The following is an 18141-nucleotide window of genomic DNA, read 5'->3' as shown; positions in this document are numbered from 1 at the left end:
TGTGTAAACTTGGCGGGAGTCTGCATCGCTGGGTCTACCAGCTCGAGAGACGTTGTCTAGAAGTCTGGTGGTCTGCCACAGATGTCACCCCCTTCCCTCCCTGCACCCCGAAAGAGGCAAGCGCGGGCAGCGCTCGGCGCCTACTGCGCCTGCGCGGCGGAAGTGCGAGCGGGGGGTCACGTGGCCGCTCGGGGCGGGGCCAGCAGGAGCGGCCGCTGACGGCCCCGTGCGGCTGCCCGGGACCTCCTGGCGCACGCCTGTCTCCGACCGGACCGCGAGGCGGGCTGCTGCGGCACGCGGTGGTGCAGGGCCCGGACAACCCGGGAGGCTGGACAGCCCGGGCTTGGCCGAGGGTACTGCCAGCACCATGGCATCGCTGGCCGACCGGGTCCGGGGCAACGGACGCATCGCCGCCGGGCTCCTGTTCAACTTGCTGGTGTCCATCTGCATCGTGTTCCTCAACAAATGGATCTATGTACACCACGGCTTCCCCAATATGAGCCTGACCCTGGTGCACTTCGTGGTCACCTGGCTGGGCTTATACATCTGCCAGAAACTGGACTTCTTTGCTCCCAAAAGTCTGCCTCTCTCCAAGCTCCTCCTCCTGGCCCTCAGCTTCTGTGGCTTTGTGGTCTTCACCAACCTTTCTCTTCAAAACAACACTATAGGCACCTATCAGCTGGCCAAGGCCATGACCACGCCGGTGATCATAGCCATCCAGACCTTCTGGTACCAAAAGAGCTTCTCCGTCAGAATACAGCTCACGATGGTGAGTAGCTGCGCGAGCGCCCTGGCCACCTACCTCGTTGTCTTGCTTCCCGGGAAAATTGAAGGCACTTTGTTTATAAGCCTGGCGCCCCGGACTCATTCCCATCCTCTTGACTCCACATGAGTCTTTAAGATAGTGACTGCCTGGCCTATTTTAGAGAGAAGTGGAGTGGAAAAAGCCATTTGGCACTCCTCTGGCTCTTAGTAAAAGGGTGTGTTCCTGTGGGTTAGAACTACTATGTGATGGAAATTTTTAAATGGTGAGGGGGGAAAGCTGCCTTAGATGGTACAGTTCAAAGTGTCAGGATATCTGCGAAAGCTTAACTTGAAAAGGAAAAAAAAAGGTCCTTCTACCTACGGGGAGTCAAACCACGTATGATAACCGTGAAATGGTGTAGCATTAAATATCTCAGAATATGCCTTCAGCAACATACTGCTGGGATACTTGTACCTTTAAATAAAAGTCATTAAAATGACGTTAGCGGTTAGTAGCTCTTAGTATTTCAGGTCTTAATGCTTTCCCTCTTACATTTGTAAGTACTAGTTTGGTGGTCCATTTACATACCTGGAAATGCATATAGTATTTCCCTGGAAAGCACAGTGCATGGATTCATGATTTTCTCCCAGATGTAGAGTTGTATGTGAATGTCTGCAGAGAAATTACACTAATTTACATAGGATTGTCAGTTTTCCCAACAAAGAAAACATACAGTTCAGTGTTCCCAGTGATGTGTTTCATTAGTTTTGTAAGACACTGTTCTTGAATTTAATCTCAACAGCATTTGCCTCTTTTTCTTTGCAGATCCCTATAACTGTAGGTGTAATCCTAAATTCTTACTACGACGTGAAGTTCCACGCCCTTGGCATGGTGTTTGCTGCCCTTGGGGTGTTAGTCACGTCCCTTTATCAAGTGGTTGGTAATGTTTTTTCTTTATGTGCCTTGTTAGCAGATTTCTTAAATTTTGAAGCTCTATCCCCAGGTTAGAAAATACAGTACAGAGACAATAAACTGTTGGGAAGAAAGACAATTGATAAATTGTCTTAACTTCTGGTGAAGAGGAGACAGAAACTTGGGTATGTGATACCTTTTTGTAAGTGTGCAATATCCATGCTTAACCATCAGAGTTTGGGACAATTTTTTGTTATTATTGTTTTGTTTTTTTCCAGGGAAGTGTTTACAAAAGCAATAAGGCTATGCTTCGTAAGTTTATTGATTATATTTGTCATTGCTCTTAAGAAATGCATACATTTGTAAACATTTGGACATGAAAAAAAATCAGGTGTAAATATTTTAAACTCAAAAGAAGTGTTGGTGTTACAACTCTGATTGACTTTTAATAACTTGTCTGGTCAATAGAGTGATTTCTAGGTTTTTAACTTCTTGTACAAACACAGTACCTTGTCTTTAGCCAGGATATGGTTAAATTTTTTTCATGGGTTCACTTCATTACCATAAATTCCCAACAAGCTGGGTTTTGTGCCCTGTTTAGTGGGGAGAAATAGCAGGGCGTAGGGAACAGTGAAACAGTGTTCTCTATACTAAAAACCTCCGTCTGGACATTCAGGGTGTGCCTGCATGGGGAATCAAAGCCAAAATGTAACCAACGTTACCTCTGTCACAGTATCCACAGGTGATAAAGGAAGGCCTTCTAGTTAGGAATGTTTGTTCAGTACTAGAGCCTAGCACCCAACTCTTTGATGGTAGTGATTGTCCCAGAAACATTGTTACAGAAAATACTATCCCTGGGGGCGGGGTGCTGAGGATTGGACGGACCTACTTGCGCTCTAAGCAGGCACTGTCCACTGAGCTAAAACTCACCTAACAGCTAACAGTTTCCACAACTGCTACTGCTACTGAGACTTCTAGGATGGTTGTCCTGGGGCTCGAACCCAAGACCTCACACACACTAGGGTATTCTACCACCCTCTACATCCCCAGCTCTCTTCACTTTTTATTTTTTACGCTTATTTTGTTTGTATGCATGAGTACAGATGTGTGCATGTACATGCCAGTCCCTATGTGTATGTCGAGGTCAGAGAGCAACTTGCAGAGTCTAACACGTGAGTCCCTAGAATTGAACTTTGTCAGTTAGGTTGAACAGCAGGCACCTTTACCGGCTGAGTCATCTCCTTTTTCTTCTTTTTACTTTTTTGTTGGAGCTGATATTTTGTTTTTGTTTTTTTGTTTTGTCGCTGTTGTTGTTCTTGTTTTAAGACAGGACTGTGTTGCTCTGGCTAACCTGGAACTCACTGTGATCCGTCTGCCTTCCAGAATTAAAGGCATGTGCCACTATACCTGGCCTCCCGTCTTACTTTTTAAGAAAAAACTATAGGCATGTGTTTCCATACCTGGTCTACTTGTTAAATATTAGAGTTTCTTTTACTCCTTATACATAATTCCAGTTCACAACACTCACCATTTTTTTTGTTTGTTTTTGTTTTTTGTTTATTTGTTTAGCTTTTTTTTTTTGGTTTGTTTGGTTGGTTGGTTTTCTTGTGGCCATTTTACTCCCAAAGGAACAAAATGGCCATTTTTGCTTCAGACTTGCTGTAGATTAGGATCAAAAGGTTGGTAGCCCTGGGGCTCACAAGGAGGTTGATCAAGGAGTGACTGAAGACGAAAGCAAAGCTTGGGTCACAGTAAACAGCAGGTACCATGTCAGAGTAGGTAGACCCCAGCACCACAGAGAATTCCCTTTAAACTATTTCAGCTGCCTCTTGTATTCTGTTTGGTTTCTAAGTGGTTTGTTCTGTTGCTGCTGGGAACATTAAGAGAAGCGGAAAGGAGCATCTTCAGCTGTTTACTGGTGGGCTTATTGGTTTGACGACATTTCCTTTATGCTCACCCTGAGGACAGAATGAAGAAAAGCAACGGTAACCCTGCCCTTCAAGATACATATACATATATATATATATATATATATATATATATATATATATATATACACACACACACACACACACACACACACACACACACACACACACACACACACATATACAGAGTCCATAACCAGCCCCAGTAGTATTCCTCCACTCCCTGGAAGGTCCTGCCGAGGCAGAAATGGCAGTTGTGCACGTGGAATGGCAAGGCTAGAGAGAAGGTTAAGTTGGAGGCACAGTGAAGTATTGAGATCTGTTCTTTAATATGTGTGGAGGCGCAGAGTGTTTGAGGGAAACTTGATGTGTTTAGTGAGGCTAGACTGTAGGTGTGTTGTGAGAGGGTGATGCTGAGTGGGTGGCAAAGTCTTGCTGTCACTCAGAGGAAATGACTTTATTCTGCAGACTCCAGCAAAGATTGGGAGAGGTATTGCCGAGCGTTATAGTTAAAAATGACTCTAATGGCAATGGAGGGTGCAGGGAAAAGGAAAGTGTGAAGAGCCTGGGCTAGGGCAAGTGTAGAGGACAGTAAGACTCTCTGGGAGGAAGAACTATTAGGACCCTACTGGCCAGAAACCAGGACTTTTAAGGAGCTCGGTCTCTGGGGGAGAGGAAACCATTAGGAATGGAGGCAGCACTAGGAAAGCTTATTTATAGACAGGAGGAGCTTGGTCTTAAACATGGCCCTGCTGAGCCCAGCAGTAGTGGCACACACCTTTAATCCCAGCAGAGGCAGGCAGATCTCTGAGTTCAAGGCCAACCTGCCTGGCCTACAGAGCAAGTTTGAGGACAGACAGGGCTACACAGAGAAGCCCTGTCTCAAGGGGTAGGGGGGAACCAATAAATGAAAAATGTGGCCCTGCAGACACAGGAAAGTGACCAGGAAGCTGCGGTGACCAAGAAGTTACAGATACTCAGGGTGTGGAGATGGGGGTGAGGTTGGTGGTAGTGTGCTTGCCCAGCGTACACAAAGCCCTGTGTTCTGTCCCCAGGACCTGGAAGCATTTTTAAAACATGCACAAGGGAAGAAGTAAGGGCTCTAGGAGACCACAGATAGGAAAAGGTGTCTGTTGGTGGTGCTCTGGATGCGGCATGGGAAGTAGGGTGTGGGAGGAATGGTGGCCACCAGAGGCAGGAAGATGAGCCTGCGCTGTCTGCAGCCCTCCTGTTTTCCCTCATTGTAGTATTCCTATAAGCGGGCTGGGGAGAATCAGTCCCTTGTCCTTTCTGTTTTCAGAAGACCCCTAGTGAAAGCTGGCCCGAGCGTGATTCAGATTTCCTGTTTCTCCATTGCAGTCTTTCTGAATTTCTATAGAGTTGCTTTATGTACCAGATACCTAGATGTAGTTCTGCAGGGGCAAAAGCCAGGCTGTTCCTGCCAGATCTGCCTCGAACTGTCAACTCTCCAGAGTCTCTCTAGTCATATTTGTGAAGTATTTTGAGGACATGGTATGTGAGGTTTTTGAGGTTTTTACTGAATGAGACAGTATTTTAGGGTTTCTGTTTACTCTGCTGTGTCCAGGTAGATTGGTGGCATGCGGGAAATCTGCCCCACAGAAGAGTTCTCTGGAGAGGAAAATGTCTTCTGCTACTGTTTGGGTTTTAAAGTGCCTCTGAAGGCCATGTTCCTTTAAAGCCAGACATGGGAGTTCACTTAGAGTAAGAAAGACTGTAGTTCATTGGTCAGTGGTTATCTAGTCCTGCCACAGTCGTTTTTCTCGGTTTTTCCTAATATGTTTATGAAGAAAGCAAACTGGATACTTCTCACCTAACTGCCATTCCCTCCTCATTTCTCTGGTGCCCTGATGCATGGGGCTCCTGGGTGCATATATTCCTGTTACTTAGTAGAATCGGGAGTAGAGGGAGTACTGTTTTCCTAGCCAAGGTATCGAGAAGTCAGTAGATCATCGCATACCGGGTTCACAGAGCTACTTTATCTGAGGTGCTGTCTCCCCACTCTTTAAAACTTTGCAGGATAATGAGGTGCGTCCTCTTCCCTAGCCTGAGCCTGTGCGGCTTTGACTAAACGATGCTTTTCTATGCACCTGACTTGTCTTATCTCCTGATTTTCAGTGGGTGGGCGCCAAGCAACATGAATTGCAGGTGAATTCCATGCAGCTGCTGTACTACCAGGCCCCCATGTCTTCCGCCATGCTGCTGGTGGCTGTGCCTTTCTTTGAGCCAGTGTTGGGAGAGGGAGGAATATTTGGTCCCTGGTCAGTTTCTGCTTTGGTAAGTCCTGATTGTTTTGGTGCCTAAGAAATTGCAGAAGTCATTCCTTTCCTAAGGCAGTGTTTGGATCCCAGAGCACAGCCCCAATTCTCATGGTTGCTCTCTAAGGGAGCCAGGTAAGGGTTATTTTCAGATGAAGAAATGGAGGCACAGGAAAATGAAAGGACTTCCCTCAACTAGGACAGCTGACCAGTGGCAAATCAAGTTGCAGTTCTTATTTTCCAAGCCTGGTTACCTTTCTGTCCATGCCAAACTAGAGTCCACACATAATTTGGGCTTTGAATTTTAATTTTATATTTTTACAACATGATTGTAGAGACAATGACTGTTTTGAATAAAGACTACATACTCATTGGATAGATTTTGAATATACATAAAAATGAATATTAAGAAAGTAGAGCCCCCTGGAAACCTAAGATATCGCATTAGCAATTTTTTGGTTCTGATCTCCTGCCTTGAGAGTCATGTAGAACCTATTGTCTGGTTGCCCAGCAACTTTGTAGATCTCAAGACCCATTACCTGGGCTGGAAACTCTGCTAATGCTCCCTCCTAGGTAATAGAGAAGCAGCCTAGCAGAAGAGGGGAGGAACACAAAGGTGCTGTTCTTTACCAGCCATGTGATCCTGGCCATTCGCTCTACCCTCCTGTGTTCTCCACTGTGAGCCTCCTGATCATTTGTGGGAAACTAAGTTTTGGTTCTCCAATTTGTGTGTGTATGGGTGTGGGTGTGCACATGGAGGCCGGAAGTTGACACTGGGCATCTTCCTCAGTTATGCTCCACTTTTGTTTTTGTAGCAGGGTCTCTCGAGCCCCAGGGATCCTCCTGTCTCCACCTCCCCAGTGTTGGGATTACAGACACACAGCCACTGCCAGCTTTTGCATGAGTTTGGCGTACCTAGACTCAGGCCTCCTCCTTGTAGAGGTGCTTTGTTTATCAAGTACGCCGTCTCCCCACGTCATGGTGCTTGTTATCCTCAAGTAATTTCTAAGTCCTTTCTGTGCATACTGTGTTCCTCACAAGTCCTTGCCAAGAAGTGTTTTTGATTTAAGTAAGAATAAAAATGAACGAGTCATCAGAATTTAATCTGCAAATATCCATGTCCTGATGTTAACAGATGTGCTAGTAGTTGGAACTGTAAATATTCCATAGACCGTTTTGCTTACCTTTATTTTTTGCATTGTTTTTAATGAAAATTTATTGAAGCTGAGTTCAGTGATATATGCCTGTATCTCAACCGCTCAGAAACTGAAGCCAAAGGAATCCTTGTGTCTTTTTTTTGTTGTTGTTTTTTGTTTTTTTAGTTTTTTGTTTCGTTGGTTGGTTGGTTTTTCGAGACAGGGTTTCTCTGTGTAACAGCTCTGGCTGTCCTTGAACTAGTTCTGTAGACCAGGCTGACCTCGAACTCACAGAGATCCTCCTGCCTCTGCCTCCCAATCCCAAATGCTAGGATTAAAAACATGTGCCACCACTGCCTGGCAAAATTCTTATGTCTTATGTAGGTACCTTGTACAATTATAGGGAGACTTTCTGTCTGGGGAAAAAAGAGAGAGAATAGAAAATATTTCTTCCTTAAGTGAGTAAGAAAAAAAATGAACCTAGATACTCACATTCAAGACTATTTTTTTTTGTTTTGTTAGCTTTTTTGCTTACTTTTTAAAGATTATTTATTTTAGTCTGTGTCTGTGTCTTTGGAGTTACAAGGTGGTTGTAAACTAACAGTGCTGGGAACCAGACTTGGGTCCTTTGGAAGAAAAGGAAGCACTCTTAAGTGCTAAGCTATCTCCTAGCCCCCCCTCTTTTGTTTGTTTGCTTTTTTGTTGTGGTTGGTTTATTTTGCTTTTTTTGTTGTTGTTGTTTTAGGTAGCTTCTCATATAGCCAGGCTGGCCTCAGATTCACTGTGTAGCCAAAGCTGCCTTGATCTTCCTGCTTCTCCTTCCCAAATGCTGGGATTACAAGGATCACAGATGTGCTCCAGACACCAGGTCATCACTGCAGAGGTTCCCACTGCTTGTTGGAAAGTTTCTTTGGTTAGTTTTGGCTTACTGAGACAGGGTTTCTCTGTGTAGTCCTAGCTGTCCTGGAACTCCCTTTGTAGAGATCCACCTGCCTCTGCCTCTTGAGTCCTGGGATTAAAGGTGTACCCCACCACTGCCCAGCACCAAGTTGATTTTTTTTTGGTGCAGTGTTTGCTTGTCTGTCTAGTGTGTTTGTTTTGAGACATGCTCTCAATTGCACCTCTGACTGGCCTGGAACTCTGTAAACCACTGCCCAAACTCGTGGTGATCCTCCTACCTCTACCATAATACATGTAGCTGTAGCTGAGATTACCAGCATATGACACCTTGTTTAAATGGGTGGAGTTTGCCAGGCGGTAGTGGCACACACCTTTAATCCCAGTACTTGGGAGACAGAGGCAGGTGGATCTCTGTGAGTTCAAGGCCAGCCTGGTCTACAAGAGCTAGTTCCAGGACAGGCTCCAGAAGCAACACAAAGAAACCCTCTCTCGAAAAACAAAAAAAAAGGATGAAGTTTTGAAGTTTGCATTATTTCATATTCCTAATGAGACATATTTGTTCCTGGTTTAATGATTCTCTTGGTTCATTTGTAGCTTATGGTACTACTATCTGGAGTAATCGCTTTCATGGTGAACCTATCGATTTATTGGATCATTGGAAACACATCGCCAGTCACGTATCCTTTCCATGTACTTTCAAGTGTGTATACTCTCTGTTTCCCATGTGCTACATTGTTACATGGCCCTTGTTAAGTAGGCTGGTTATTTTAACACTTTTTATTGTTATATTTTATTAGTGTGGGTGTTTTTCTGCATATGTGTCTGTGCACACATGCATGCCTGATGCACTGGAGCCCAGAGAAGCCATCAGATTCCTTGGGACTGAAGTTACAGATGGCTGCTGAGAATTCAACCCAGGTTCTCTGGAAGAGCTGTTAGAGGTCTTAACTGCCGGGACATTGCTATAGCCTCTTAATTTTTAAAAAATGTTTTTCCACACTAGTGTTTATGAAATTTATTAACTGAGGATGAGTTTGCTTCTGGATTTTCTTAGGTAGTAGTGACCTTTCCTCTTATAAAAACTGACTTAGAATCATGACTTGCAGTATTGGGTTTACGTGATATTTATTGAATGAATCATCGAGTGGAAGCTTAGGTTTGAGTCAGTTTTCAGGTATCTATGGTGATGAAGGAGAGGTGGTCAGCTTATGTAACGAATGGTAATTCTGTGCCCTGGCATCTGATTGGAGTGGGTCTGTATTTATTGGAAACAGGTGTTCTTGTTTCCAAATAAGTAAATGTTCTTAATATTCCAAATTTCTTTTTAAAAAATTAAGTTATATGTTGAAGGTCACCTTCCACTGCCAGTTCTCTCCACCCTGCCCGCCACCATGCCTGTCCTTGCATTTCACTTTGCCCTACTTTAGCAAATGTGAAGAATGATTTCCTCGTGTGAAAGAGGTAGTTTGGTGACATTTTATTTAAAGAGTATACTGACTTAAACCTGTAAGCCCAGGACGTAGAAGGCTGAGGCAGAAGGATTGCCATGTATTTGAAGCCAGCCTGCACTATATATACTGAGATCTCATTTATAAAGCTGGAGAAGAAAAAAGTATGCTGATTTATATAAGTGAATAAATACTGAGATGTGTCAGAAATACAAATAGCCTGTTTGCCAAATATCAATAAGTAACAATGATCATAATCTCTTTCAAAAACCCAGTACTTAATATGTATCTTGTGCTGGCTACTGTTGTGTAAACAGATCCTTTAGTTCTCTTTAGAGCTTGGTGAAGGGAAAGTCTGTCATTTCACAGACAAGGAAAAGAGCCACAGAGGTGAAATAACTTGACGCACATAAGACCACACAGTGAAGGGAAAGGGATTGTGGCTCCAAGGTGGAGTATTTGCCAGACTGAGCAGAGCCCTGAGTCCGTCCCCCATTACAGAGTAAGAAGCAAGAGTGCATGGCTGAGACGTGCCCTGCCCGGTGTGTCCCACCAGCTGTGCCTCGTGCCATCAAATCGAGGCCTGAAAGCTCGTGCCTTCATTTAAGGCTTGAGAGTTGGGTCTGTCGTTAAGAGCACTTACTTGATGATCTTCCAGAGGACCCAAGTTCAGCTCCCAGCACCCACAGCTCATAACTGTCTGTAACTCCAGTTCCAGGGGATTCAGTGCCCTCTTCTGGTTTACAGAGACTTACATGCAGGCAAAATATTCATATACATTAAATAAACAACCAAACAAAAATAAACAAAAGCATTAATTCAACTAGTATTTATTGACTAAACACTATAGACCATTACTTAATTTAATGAATCTTTATACAGGCCATGTACTGTGTATAATATTTACTATACATTGTATATTAACACTCAAGGTACTGTAGCGAACCAAAGAAAAATCTCTTCCTTTACAAACTTAAATTCTAGTGAGGAAGCCAGACTGCCAACGTGAAGAAGAATTAAATATGAACATGTAGGATGGGTAGTGTCAAGTGCCACAGAGAAAAAAAATAAAGCAGGAAGGCCAGCATGTAATGCTTGGGGACCAGATTGGAGTTTTAGGTAGGCTACTCAGGTGACTTTTGAAGAAACAAGGTTGTGCTGTCACATTGGGAAGAGCATTTAGACAGGGCAACACCAGGTGACGGGCCTGAGAAGGGCACCTGTGCAGTCGAAGCAGGGTGAGCACAGAAAGCAGGGGAGTGGGCTGAGCAGCAGGGAGAGCTGGGTCGAGTGGAGCGTTCAGGGAAGAACTGTGAGTGCATGAGGTGAGAAACCACTGGAGCCGGGAGCAGAGGTGGCACTGTGGGTCCCTGCAGTGCTGAGCAGGGTTTCTCAGTGCATGCTGTCTGCCTTGAGGCCAAGACTGTTTAGTTTGGGGACCTATGCTATGCTTGCAAGATAGATAGCAGCATGGCATATCTCTGCCACTAGGTGCCAGGAGCACCCCAGGCCCCACCCCAGCTGTCAAAAATGTCTGCAGCCATTGTTCACGTGGTTGAAGAAAATTGGACCTGAAAATGTGAGAAAGGAGACCATCAGGAAGTCACTGCAGTTTCTAATTCGTAAATACCAGCTTGTGGGCTGCAGAGGTAGCCCAGCGGCTCAGAGCGCTTGCTCTTTAGCACAGGATCTGAGTCAGTTCTCGGCACCCATGACAGGCAGCTCACAATGGCTTGTAGAAATCTGATACCCTCTTCTGGGTGACACACATGTATAAATGACTCTTTTTTAAGGGACAGAGGAAATGGTGAGAAGTACTGGGCTTCTGGACACATTTCCAAGACCTAACAGCAGGGTTCCTGAACAGTTGAGTGTGGGGAACGCGAAGCAGGAAGTAAGGCTGGGTGCTGTGCAGATAGAGTTCCAGGTGCCGGGTTCAGGGCAGGCCTCAGGGGGATAGTCGTGTCCAGATGAGCTGAAGAGGAGCATTGGAGGGGAGCACTGTGTCAGGTGCTGCTGAGTCGGGTTTGAGGAAGATTGGCAGTTGGCCACTGGCGGTTTTGACCAGAGCACTTGGAGGAAGGCAGAGCCTGACTGGAGCAGACAGAACTGGAGCTTGCGCTCTTTGTTCTCATTTCCTAAAAAGAGCCACCAAAGAGCATCATTAAATTTGCCTTCCCTTTCCATAAATGGCTTTGACAGGCCATGAACTGCCTAGCAGGGCTGGGAGTATTTGAACTAATGTACTAGAAGCAGTATGTTTGAAGGTAGCCCAGAATTGAGATAAGGTGTGATACCATCCTGGTCATAGCTTCCAGATCTCAGCTATCAACTTTACTGAGAAAAAAAAGAAAAGAAAGAAGAAGCAGGTATCCTGGGAGCTACCCACGCTCCTCTGAGGGCTGCCACTGTTTCATGGCAGTGTCAGTAGCCCTGGCTGGTCTCAGATTTACTAGGTGACTGAGGATGACCTCGATCTCCTGAGAGCTGGGATTCCAAGCCTGCATCACCACGTCCAGCTGCATCCAGCTGTGTCCAGCTGCGTTGTTTTGGAACTAAGTAGAGAGCCTGAACGCATAGGTCAGACAGAGCCAGGCCTCTGCCAAGGCCTACCACTTCCTGTGAGCTAAGTGTTGTGGGAGCTCTGAGGCCCCTCTGAGCCAAGGGACGCAGGGTCAGGCTCAGTCAACTCATTGTCTACATCACTGCAGGGGGTTGGGGCAAGAGGGAAGCAGCAAGGAAATTAGGGGAGTAACATCCACAGTGCTGGGCGGTCCTGTCAAACATGGGCGAGGCGTCTTGACAACTTGTGGTTGACTTGATGGTGCTTGCTGTGTACCAGGAGCTTCACAGGTCTTGATCCGTATCAACCACATAAGGAAGGCACAGATCATCCTACCGTTTAATAGGCGAGGAAACCGAGGCATAGAGTGGTAGTTGCCTCTGTGCTGTTTCTAGGAAAAACACAGGTTTGTAGTGTAGAGCAACGCAATATTAGTTTAGATAGAAAAAATAATTATGTGTAAAATATATCAGGAAAATGATTTCTGAGGGGTGTATGTGTGGGTTTTTTTTTTTTTTAAGTATGAACAATGACTTGGGAAACAACCTTAGTCCAGTAATGAATTGCTGGCAGTATCTTAGATTATAACCTGAACTTTGGAGCTAAATAAGTCCGCCTTTGTTTAGACGCCCAGTGCCTGAGCTGTGTCCCTTGGTTATTGCAGTGGGTGAGATGACTCAGCAGGTGTACCTTCCACAGGCCTGGCGACCTGGGCTCAAGGGGCCACATAGTAGCTCCATAAGTTGTCCTCTGACCTCCATACATGTGCCTTGGCATGTATGCACACACACACACACACACACACACACACACACACACACACACGAGTACATAAATAAAGTATTTTTTTAAATCAGTAGACTCTCTGGGCCTCCAGAGTTGTAAACTGGAGGAGGTGAGAAGCAGTGGAGGCAGTGAGGTGCTTCTGAAGGAACTCCTAACATAGTGCCTGGCTCCGGCTCCTCTCTCCCTTGCCCTCCTAATCTTAGGCATACCCGAAGTTTTCATTGCGTCAACTCCCTGTCACCTGGCACATCTCAGCTCATTGCCAGTGACAGTTTATTAGGAATGCCATTCCATGGTATAGCCGTGAAGTGCTGTGCAGATGTCCCTGCCTCACTCTGCACGCCCTTCCTCCCCAGTGTCACCTCTCTGGAGAGGTCATCAGGAATACTTGAGGCAGTCTCCTGTCACTTTGGAGTGTGTGTTTATGTAGTTTATGTTCAACGTGGAAGAATAGTGTTGGGGCTAGAGAGACAGCTCAACAGTTAAGGGCACACCCACCACTCACACCAGGTGGCCAAAACTGCCTATAACTCCAGCTCCAGGGAATCCAACATCTTCTGGCCTCCATGGGCATCAAGCTCACATGCACAGACATACACACACACACACACACACACACACATAATAATAATTTTTAATACAAAGTCACTATTTTCAAATCTATCTGTAAATTGCTAAAACCATGCCCGAAGAAAGTCTGATTGACCCAGCATGTCACGTAAATGTCTGTTCTTTAAATGCCTGGCGGTTGTTGAGTCCATATTACATGAAGCTCTTTCCAGCCACAGGTAGCCTTTATCATGTGTATGCTGTTAGAGCACACCTGTGTGACCCTAACATCTGGCTCATTGCTTCTTTGTCTCCTTACCTGAACACCTCAGCTATAACATGTTTGGACACTTCAAGTTCTGCATCACCCTGTGCGGAGGATACGTGTTATTTAAGGACCCGCTGTCATTTAACCAGGGACTCGGCATCTTATGTACGCTGTTTGGCATCCTCGCCTATACCCACTTTAAACTCAGCGAACAGGAAGGAAGTAAGAGTAAACTGGTCCAACGGCCCTGAGCTTTGGCGGAGAAAAGAAGACTGTACCAAAAAGATGAGAAATGTGTAAGTCTGTGGGAAAGCTACCATGCAAGTCCCCCCAGTGACTTTCAAGAAGTATTTTCTTCAAATATGATGACTGTTAGTACTTTTCATCCAGTTAATTTTCTAAAACCAAAATGGTTAGTGCTTTTCTTCAAAGACTTTCTGAAGCTGGAGCTGTCACTCAGTGGTGCAGCGTTTGCCTCATATGCATAAGACCCTGGGCTCAAACTCCGGCGCCTACGAAGAAAGGCCATGAACTGCATGTAAGATGGTTTCATTCTACCAACTGAGATACAGGAAAGTCGGGCTCTGTAGGAATGACAGAGGGTGCACACTCCAGTGCTGCAGGCCTGCCCTGGCTTGTCTGTGCTTACACAGGACTCCTGCCCGCTAACATGGGTTCCCACTGAGATTAGTGTGTTAGTCACTGTGAGCAAGGAGGCTGCACTTATCAGACACCACCGTTGAGTTACACCCAGAGACCCAGTCAGAATTTAAATTAAAAAGTCGTTTATTTTCTTTATCATTTGGGCAATTATAGTAGATTTGAGACAGGATCTCAAATGTAGCCCTAACTGGTCTGGAATTCTTTTCCATATAGCCCAAACTGGCTTTGAACTCAGAGGTCTGCTTGCCTCTGCCACCACACCTGGCCTTTAACTGCTTTTATTATTTCATTGTAGAACTGAAATGTTCATAGAAAGCAAACTGTCATAGACACGGTCATAGAACAGACCACGGCTCTGGAAGCCCTACTCTTTCAGTAGCAAGCCGATATAAGAAGGTCTTCCCTGTCAAACAGGGCAGGACTGCTTGAGGCAAGGCCCACTCAGCAACACAGACTCTGCCTGTGCTAGTGTCTGTGGTCGGAAGTAACTGGGTTGGCAGATGGCCGTCTCATTGGTCTTCACATGGCTTTGAGCTTTCAGTGAGCTCCAGCTACTGTTCATGGAATTAGAAAGCAAAATTAAATCCCACGATTAAATGTCTCAAAGAAAGGCCTATAGGCCAGAGGGAATAGTCCCACAATAGAGTACCTGCCTAGCGTGCACGAGGCCCTGGTTACAATCCCCCAGCAACCACAAAAGCAGACTGTACATGGAAATAGGCAGGGCTCTCTGCCCTGGTAACTGCTGTCCAGCTTGCTTGGACATTTCACCTTACTGATTTCTGCTATGGCCTCCATTCCAGCACCCCGCCCCACCCCACCTCCCCACCTTCCACAGAATGAAGCGGTGTGGAGGGAGCAATGTATGCGTGGGAAATAGGGAGGATGTGAAAGAGAAGTGAAAACACTAGCTAGCTGTGTGAGATTTCAGAGGGGTGGAGAAGGATTTTTAATTGAGATGCTGGCAGAATGTGTGGTCTCCAGCAAAATAGGGTACTGTGTCTGCCTTGAGTATCGTAACATTTCACCATTGCAAGCTCCATTGATGACCTCACAAGAGTAGGGTCTCTCCTCTTGAAATAACTTTTTCTGGACATACACTCTCTGTGAGAAAACAACTAAGGCAAAGAGCCATGTATGTATCTATACTGCGACGACCGATTTTATCTTAGATTTTTTTTTTTTTCACAGAGAAAGGTAACTTTTAGTATCTCTTAGGGTCTTTTGGTTTTCCAAGACAGGGGTTCTCTGTGTAGCCCTGACTGTACTGTAACTCTCTGTAGACCAGGCTGGCCTCGAACCTTCCTCTGCCTCCTGGATGCTGGGACTAAAGGTGTGTGCTAACACTGCCCAGCATTTTTTAGTTTTTTAACCAAATAAAAAACCATGGGTTCTATCCCGAGCACTGCCAAAACAAAAACAAAACTTTCAAGAAATCAGGAAACGGGCTGCAAGTTCCTTGGCCATGTAGACCACTTGGACTTCCAGGGCAGCCTGAATTAATGCTGAGATCCTGTTAGCAGGAAATAAAAGGGAAAGGCAATATACCTGTGTTCAGGATCGTGTGTTTGGAGAATTTCACTGTGTCGGTCTGTTGTATGTCAGTGTATGTGCTGCTATGTTTTTATTTTGTTTACAGAACTAAGAACTGCAGAACACATGCATTATGCTTAAGCATTTTCTATGTGTGTTTAAATTAGTGTGTAACTGTTTCCCAAAAGCTGAAGACATGATATTCCAGCACAGAGGTCATCTGGTTTTTGATCATTAACAACTGAGTTTATTTGTGCTGTGTACCAGCTCTTAACTGTCAATAAAACCTGGGGACAGAGGATGATCCGAAAAGGAAGGTGTAATGAGTGGGAGGTTCCATAGGGATGAGTAACAAGGCTGGAGAGAGATAAGTAAAGCTGTGTCTGCATACATGAATGAACTGCTATTGGAACTACAGGCTGATAAGCATTTTTCACCCAAAGATGATCGTCAAATTGAAAAGAAAGTTTCCAAGGAAAATGCACCAATACCCTAGCAAGCACAGGGACCGACTAGACACAGGACTCTTGTTGGGTTTGGGTTGGTTTTTTTGTTTTGTTTTTTTGTTGTTTGTTTATTTTGTTTTGTTTTGTTTTGTTGAGCCTGTCCTGGAACTAGCTCTTATAGACCTCAAACTCACAGAGATCCGCCTGCCTCTGCCTCCTGAGTGCTAGGATTAAAGGCATGCGCCACCGTGCAACTCTGGGTTTAGTTTTTATCCGTGGACTACAGCTCATGAAGGTGAGGTCCGTGTGTGATGTGCTGCGTGGCTGTGTGTGCAGACTCACAGCTCCACTGCAGCAGAAGTCCAATCCCTTTTCAGTCCATGTGTGTGAGGGGCGCTATGTAGACGGCTCAGTGGGTTAAAATACTGGCTACCCAGGCATGAGGACCCAGATTTGAGTCCCTAGTCACCCACATTAAAAGAGAAAAACAAAAAAGCCACGTGGGGTGGTACACACCTTTAATTCCAGTGCTCCGGAAGCAGAGGCAGGTGGACCTCTGAGTTTGAGGCCAGCTTGATCTGCAAAGTGAGTTCCAGGGCTACACACTGAGACCCTGTCTTAAAGCAAAACAAAACAGGATTGGGGGACCGGAGAGATGACTTGGTGGGTAAGAGCGCTGACTGCTCTTCCAAGGAGCTGGTTTGATTCCTGGCATCCGCATGACAGTTCCTAACCATCTAGAACTCTAGTTCCAGGAGATCTTTCCTGGCTCTGTAGGCACCGGATGTGCAAGTGGTGCACAGACACACATAATTTTGTGTAACTGTGACTTGAACTGAGAAGTCTGCCTGCCTCTGCCTCCGAAAAGGCATGTGCCACCCTGCCTGTCCATACATAAAATTTTTAAAATAAAAGCTAGAAAACCCTTGATTTCTGTACTGTGGGAAGGAGGGACAGGAGGATCCCTGGGACCCAGTCTGGCTTCAGGTTCTGTGAGAGGTCTCAAGGGCACAGGCAGTGAGTGACAGCAGAACACTGCAGTCATCTCTGACAGTGCCTGCAGCACACAGGTGCACACACCCATTCACTGCACTGCAGGAAACAAAGCATCAAGATACAGCAAGAATCAAGTGTGGTTGTGCAGCACTTAATCCCAGTACTCAGGAGATAAAACTGGGTGGATCTTTGGAGTTGGAAGCCAGCCTAAGCTATATAGAGAATTCTAGATCTAGTCAGGGCTGTTAGCACCTGTTCTGGGTTGAAAAGGAAAGCCATGCTTGCTGAGGATGCAGTTAGCTATTTGCAACTTCAGGCATGCCTCTGAACATTCTCTCTCTCTCTCTCTCTCTCTCTCTCTCTCTCTCTCTCTCTCTCTCAGTATGTGGGGGGGGTACTGTCTCGATCACAATGGATAAACTAAGAAATGCAGTCTTTCTTTGCTTTATTTTAAAAATACTTCCTAAAGACTTGCCGTTTTAAAATCACCAATGTCCTAAAACTTATTTCTGAGCAACATTAATCACTCAAACCACAGTACGCTTCTTGTTTTGAGATGGCATCTCCTGTAGCCAGACCAGCCTTGATTGACAACTGCGGAGGCTGCAGCCTTCTCGCCTTCGCCTCCAGAGTGCTGGGATTGCAGGTGTGAACCAGCACACCCGGCTAAATGTTTAAGTTTTAAGGTTTTCCTTTCAAACCAAATCATTTGTACCCAGCATGTGTCTTCGTTCTTCTCTTGCTGTGTCTGAGTCACTCTGAAGTCAGTTTCCTGTTTCTGCAGTTCCTCTTTTCTCAGTTAGAAATCAGGCCTACGTTCAGCACAGGAGAGGTCTTACCAGGTCGCAGTGGGGGACACAGCCTGGATAGGACTCCCTGAGGCAATGTCTCGGCTCTGGGTCTGTCTCTGACTGGAATTCAAGAGCCAGGCCAACCCTCATGGCCTGTATGTCTTGGGGAATTATGGAGAGACTCACTGACCACACTTGGAA

General features: G+C 45.5%; 1 protein-coding gene across 3 annotated transcripts; it reads left to right on the top strand.

The window, feature by feature from the left end:
* The first annotated feature begins 206 nt into the window (after positions 1 to 206).
* On the top strand, positions 207 to 16008 carry Slc35e3 (solute carrier family 35 member E3). 3 transcript variants are annotated; one of them, XM_048418930.3, is made up of 5 exons: positions 207 to 769; positions 1571 to 1681; positions 5722 to 5880; positions 8492 to 8597; positions 8695 to 9561. In XM_048418930.3, exons 1-5 carry the CDS (start codon positions 368 to 370, stop codon positions 8739 to 8741), a joined length of 825 nt encoding a protein of 274 aa, XP_048274887.1. In that variant the 5' UTR covers positions 207 to 367; the 3' UTR covers positions 8742 to 9561. The 3 variants fall into 3 exon arrangements, with proteins under 3 accessions (XP_048274887.1, XP_048274888.1, XP_048274886.1); XM_048418929.3 differs by lacking the exon at positions 8695 to 9561 and adding an exon at positions 13576 to 16008 and having other exon boundaries at positions 212 to 769; positions 8492 to 8574; XM_048418931.3 differs by lacking the exons at positions 5722 to 5880; positions 8695 to 9561 and adding an exon at positions 13576 to 16008 and having other exon boundaries at positions 209 to 769; positions 8492 to 8574.
* Positions 16009 to 18141: the final 2133 nt, after the last annotated feature.

Source organism: Myodes glareolus, chromosome 26, assembly GCF_982192425.1.
Source record: "Myodes glareolus chromosome 26, mMyoGla1.1, whole genome shotgun sequence".
In the NCBI taxonomy this organism is placed as follows: domain Eukaryota; kingdom Metazoa; phylum Chordata; class Mammalia; order Rodentia; family Cricetidae; genus Myodes; species Myodes glareolus.
Note: the sequence above shows the minus strand (reverse complement) of the source record. Positions and strands in the feature narration are given on the sequence as shown.

Excerpts from the sequence above, each read along its gene's own strand:
- Slc35e3 (XM_048418929.3), top strand. The coding sequence starts at position 368 with ATGGCATCGCTGGCCGACCGGGTCCGGGGCAACGGACGCATCGCCGCC. Across the intron at positions 770-1,570 it reads TCAGAATACAGCTCACGATG|ATCCCTATAACTGTAGGTGT; the intron begins GTGAGTAGCTGC and ends TTTTCTTTGCAG. Across the intron at positions 5,881-8,491 it reads CCTGGTCAGTTTCTGCTTTG|CTTATGGTACTACTATCTGG; the intron begins GTAAGTCCTGAT and ends GTTCATTTGTAG.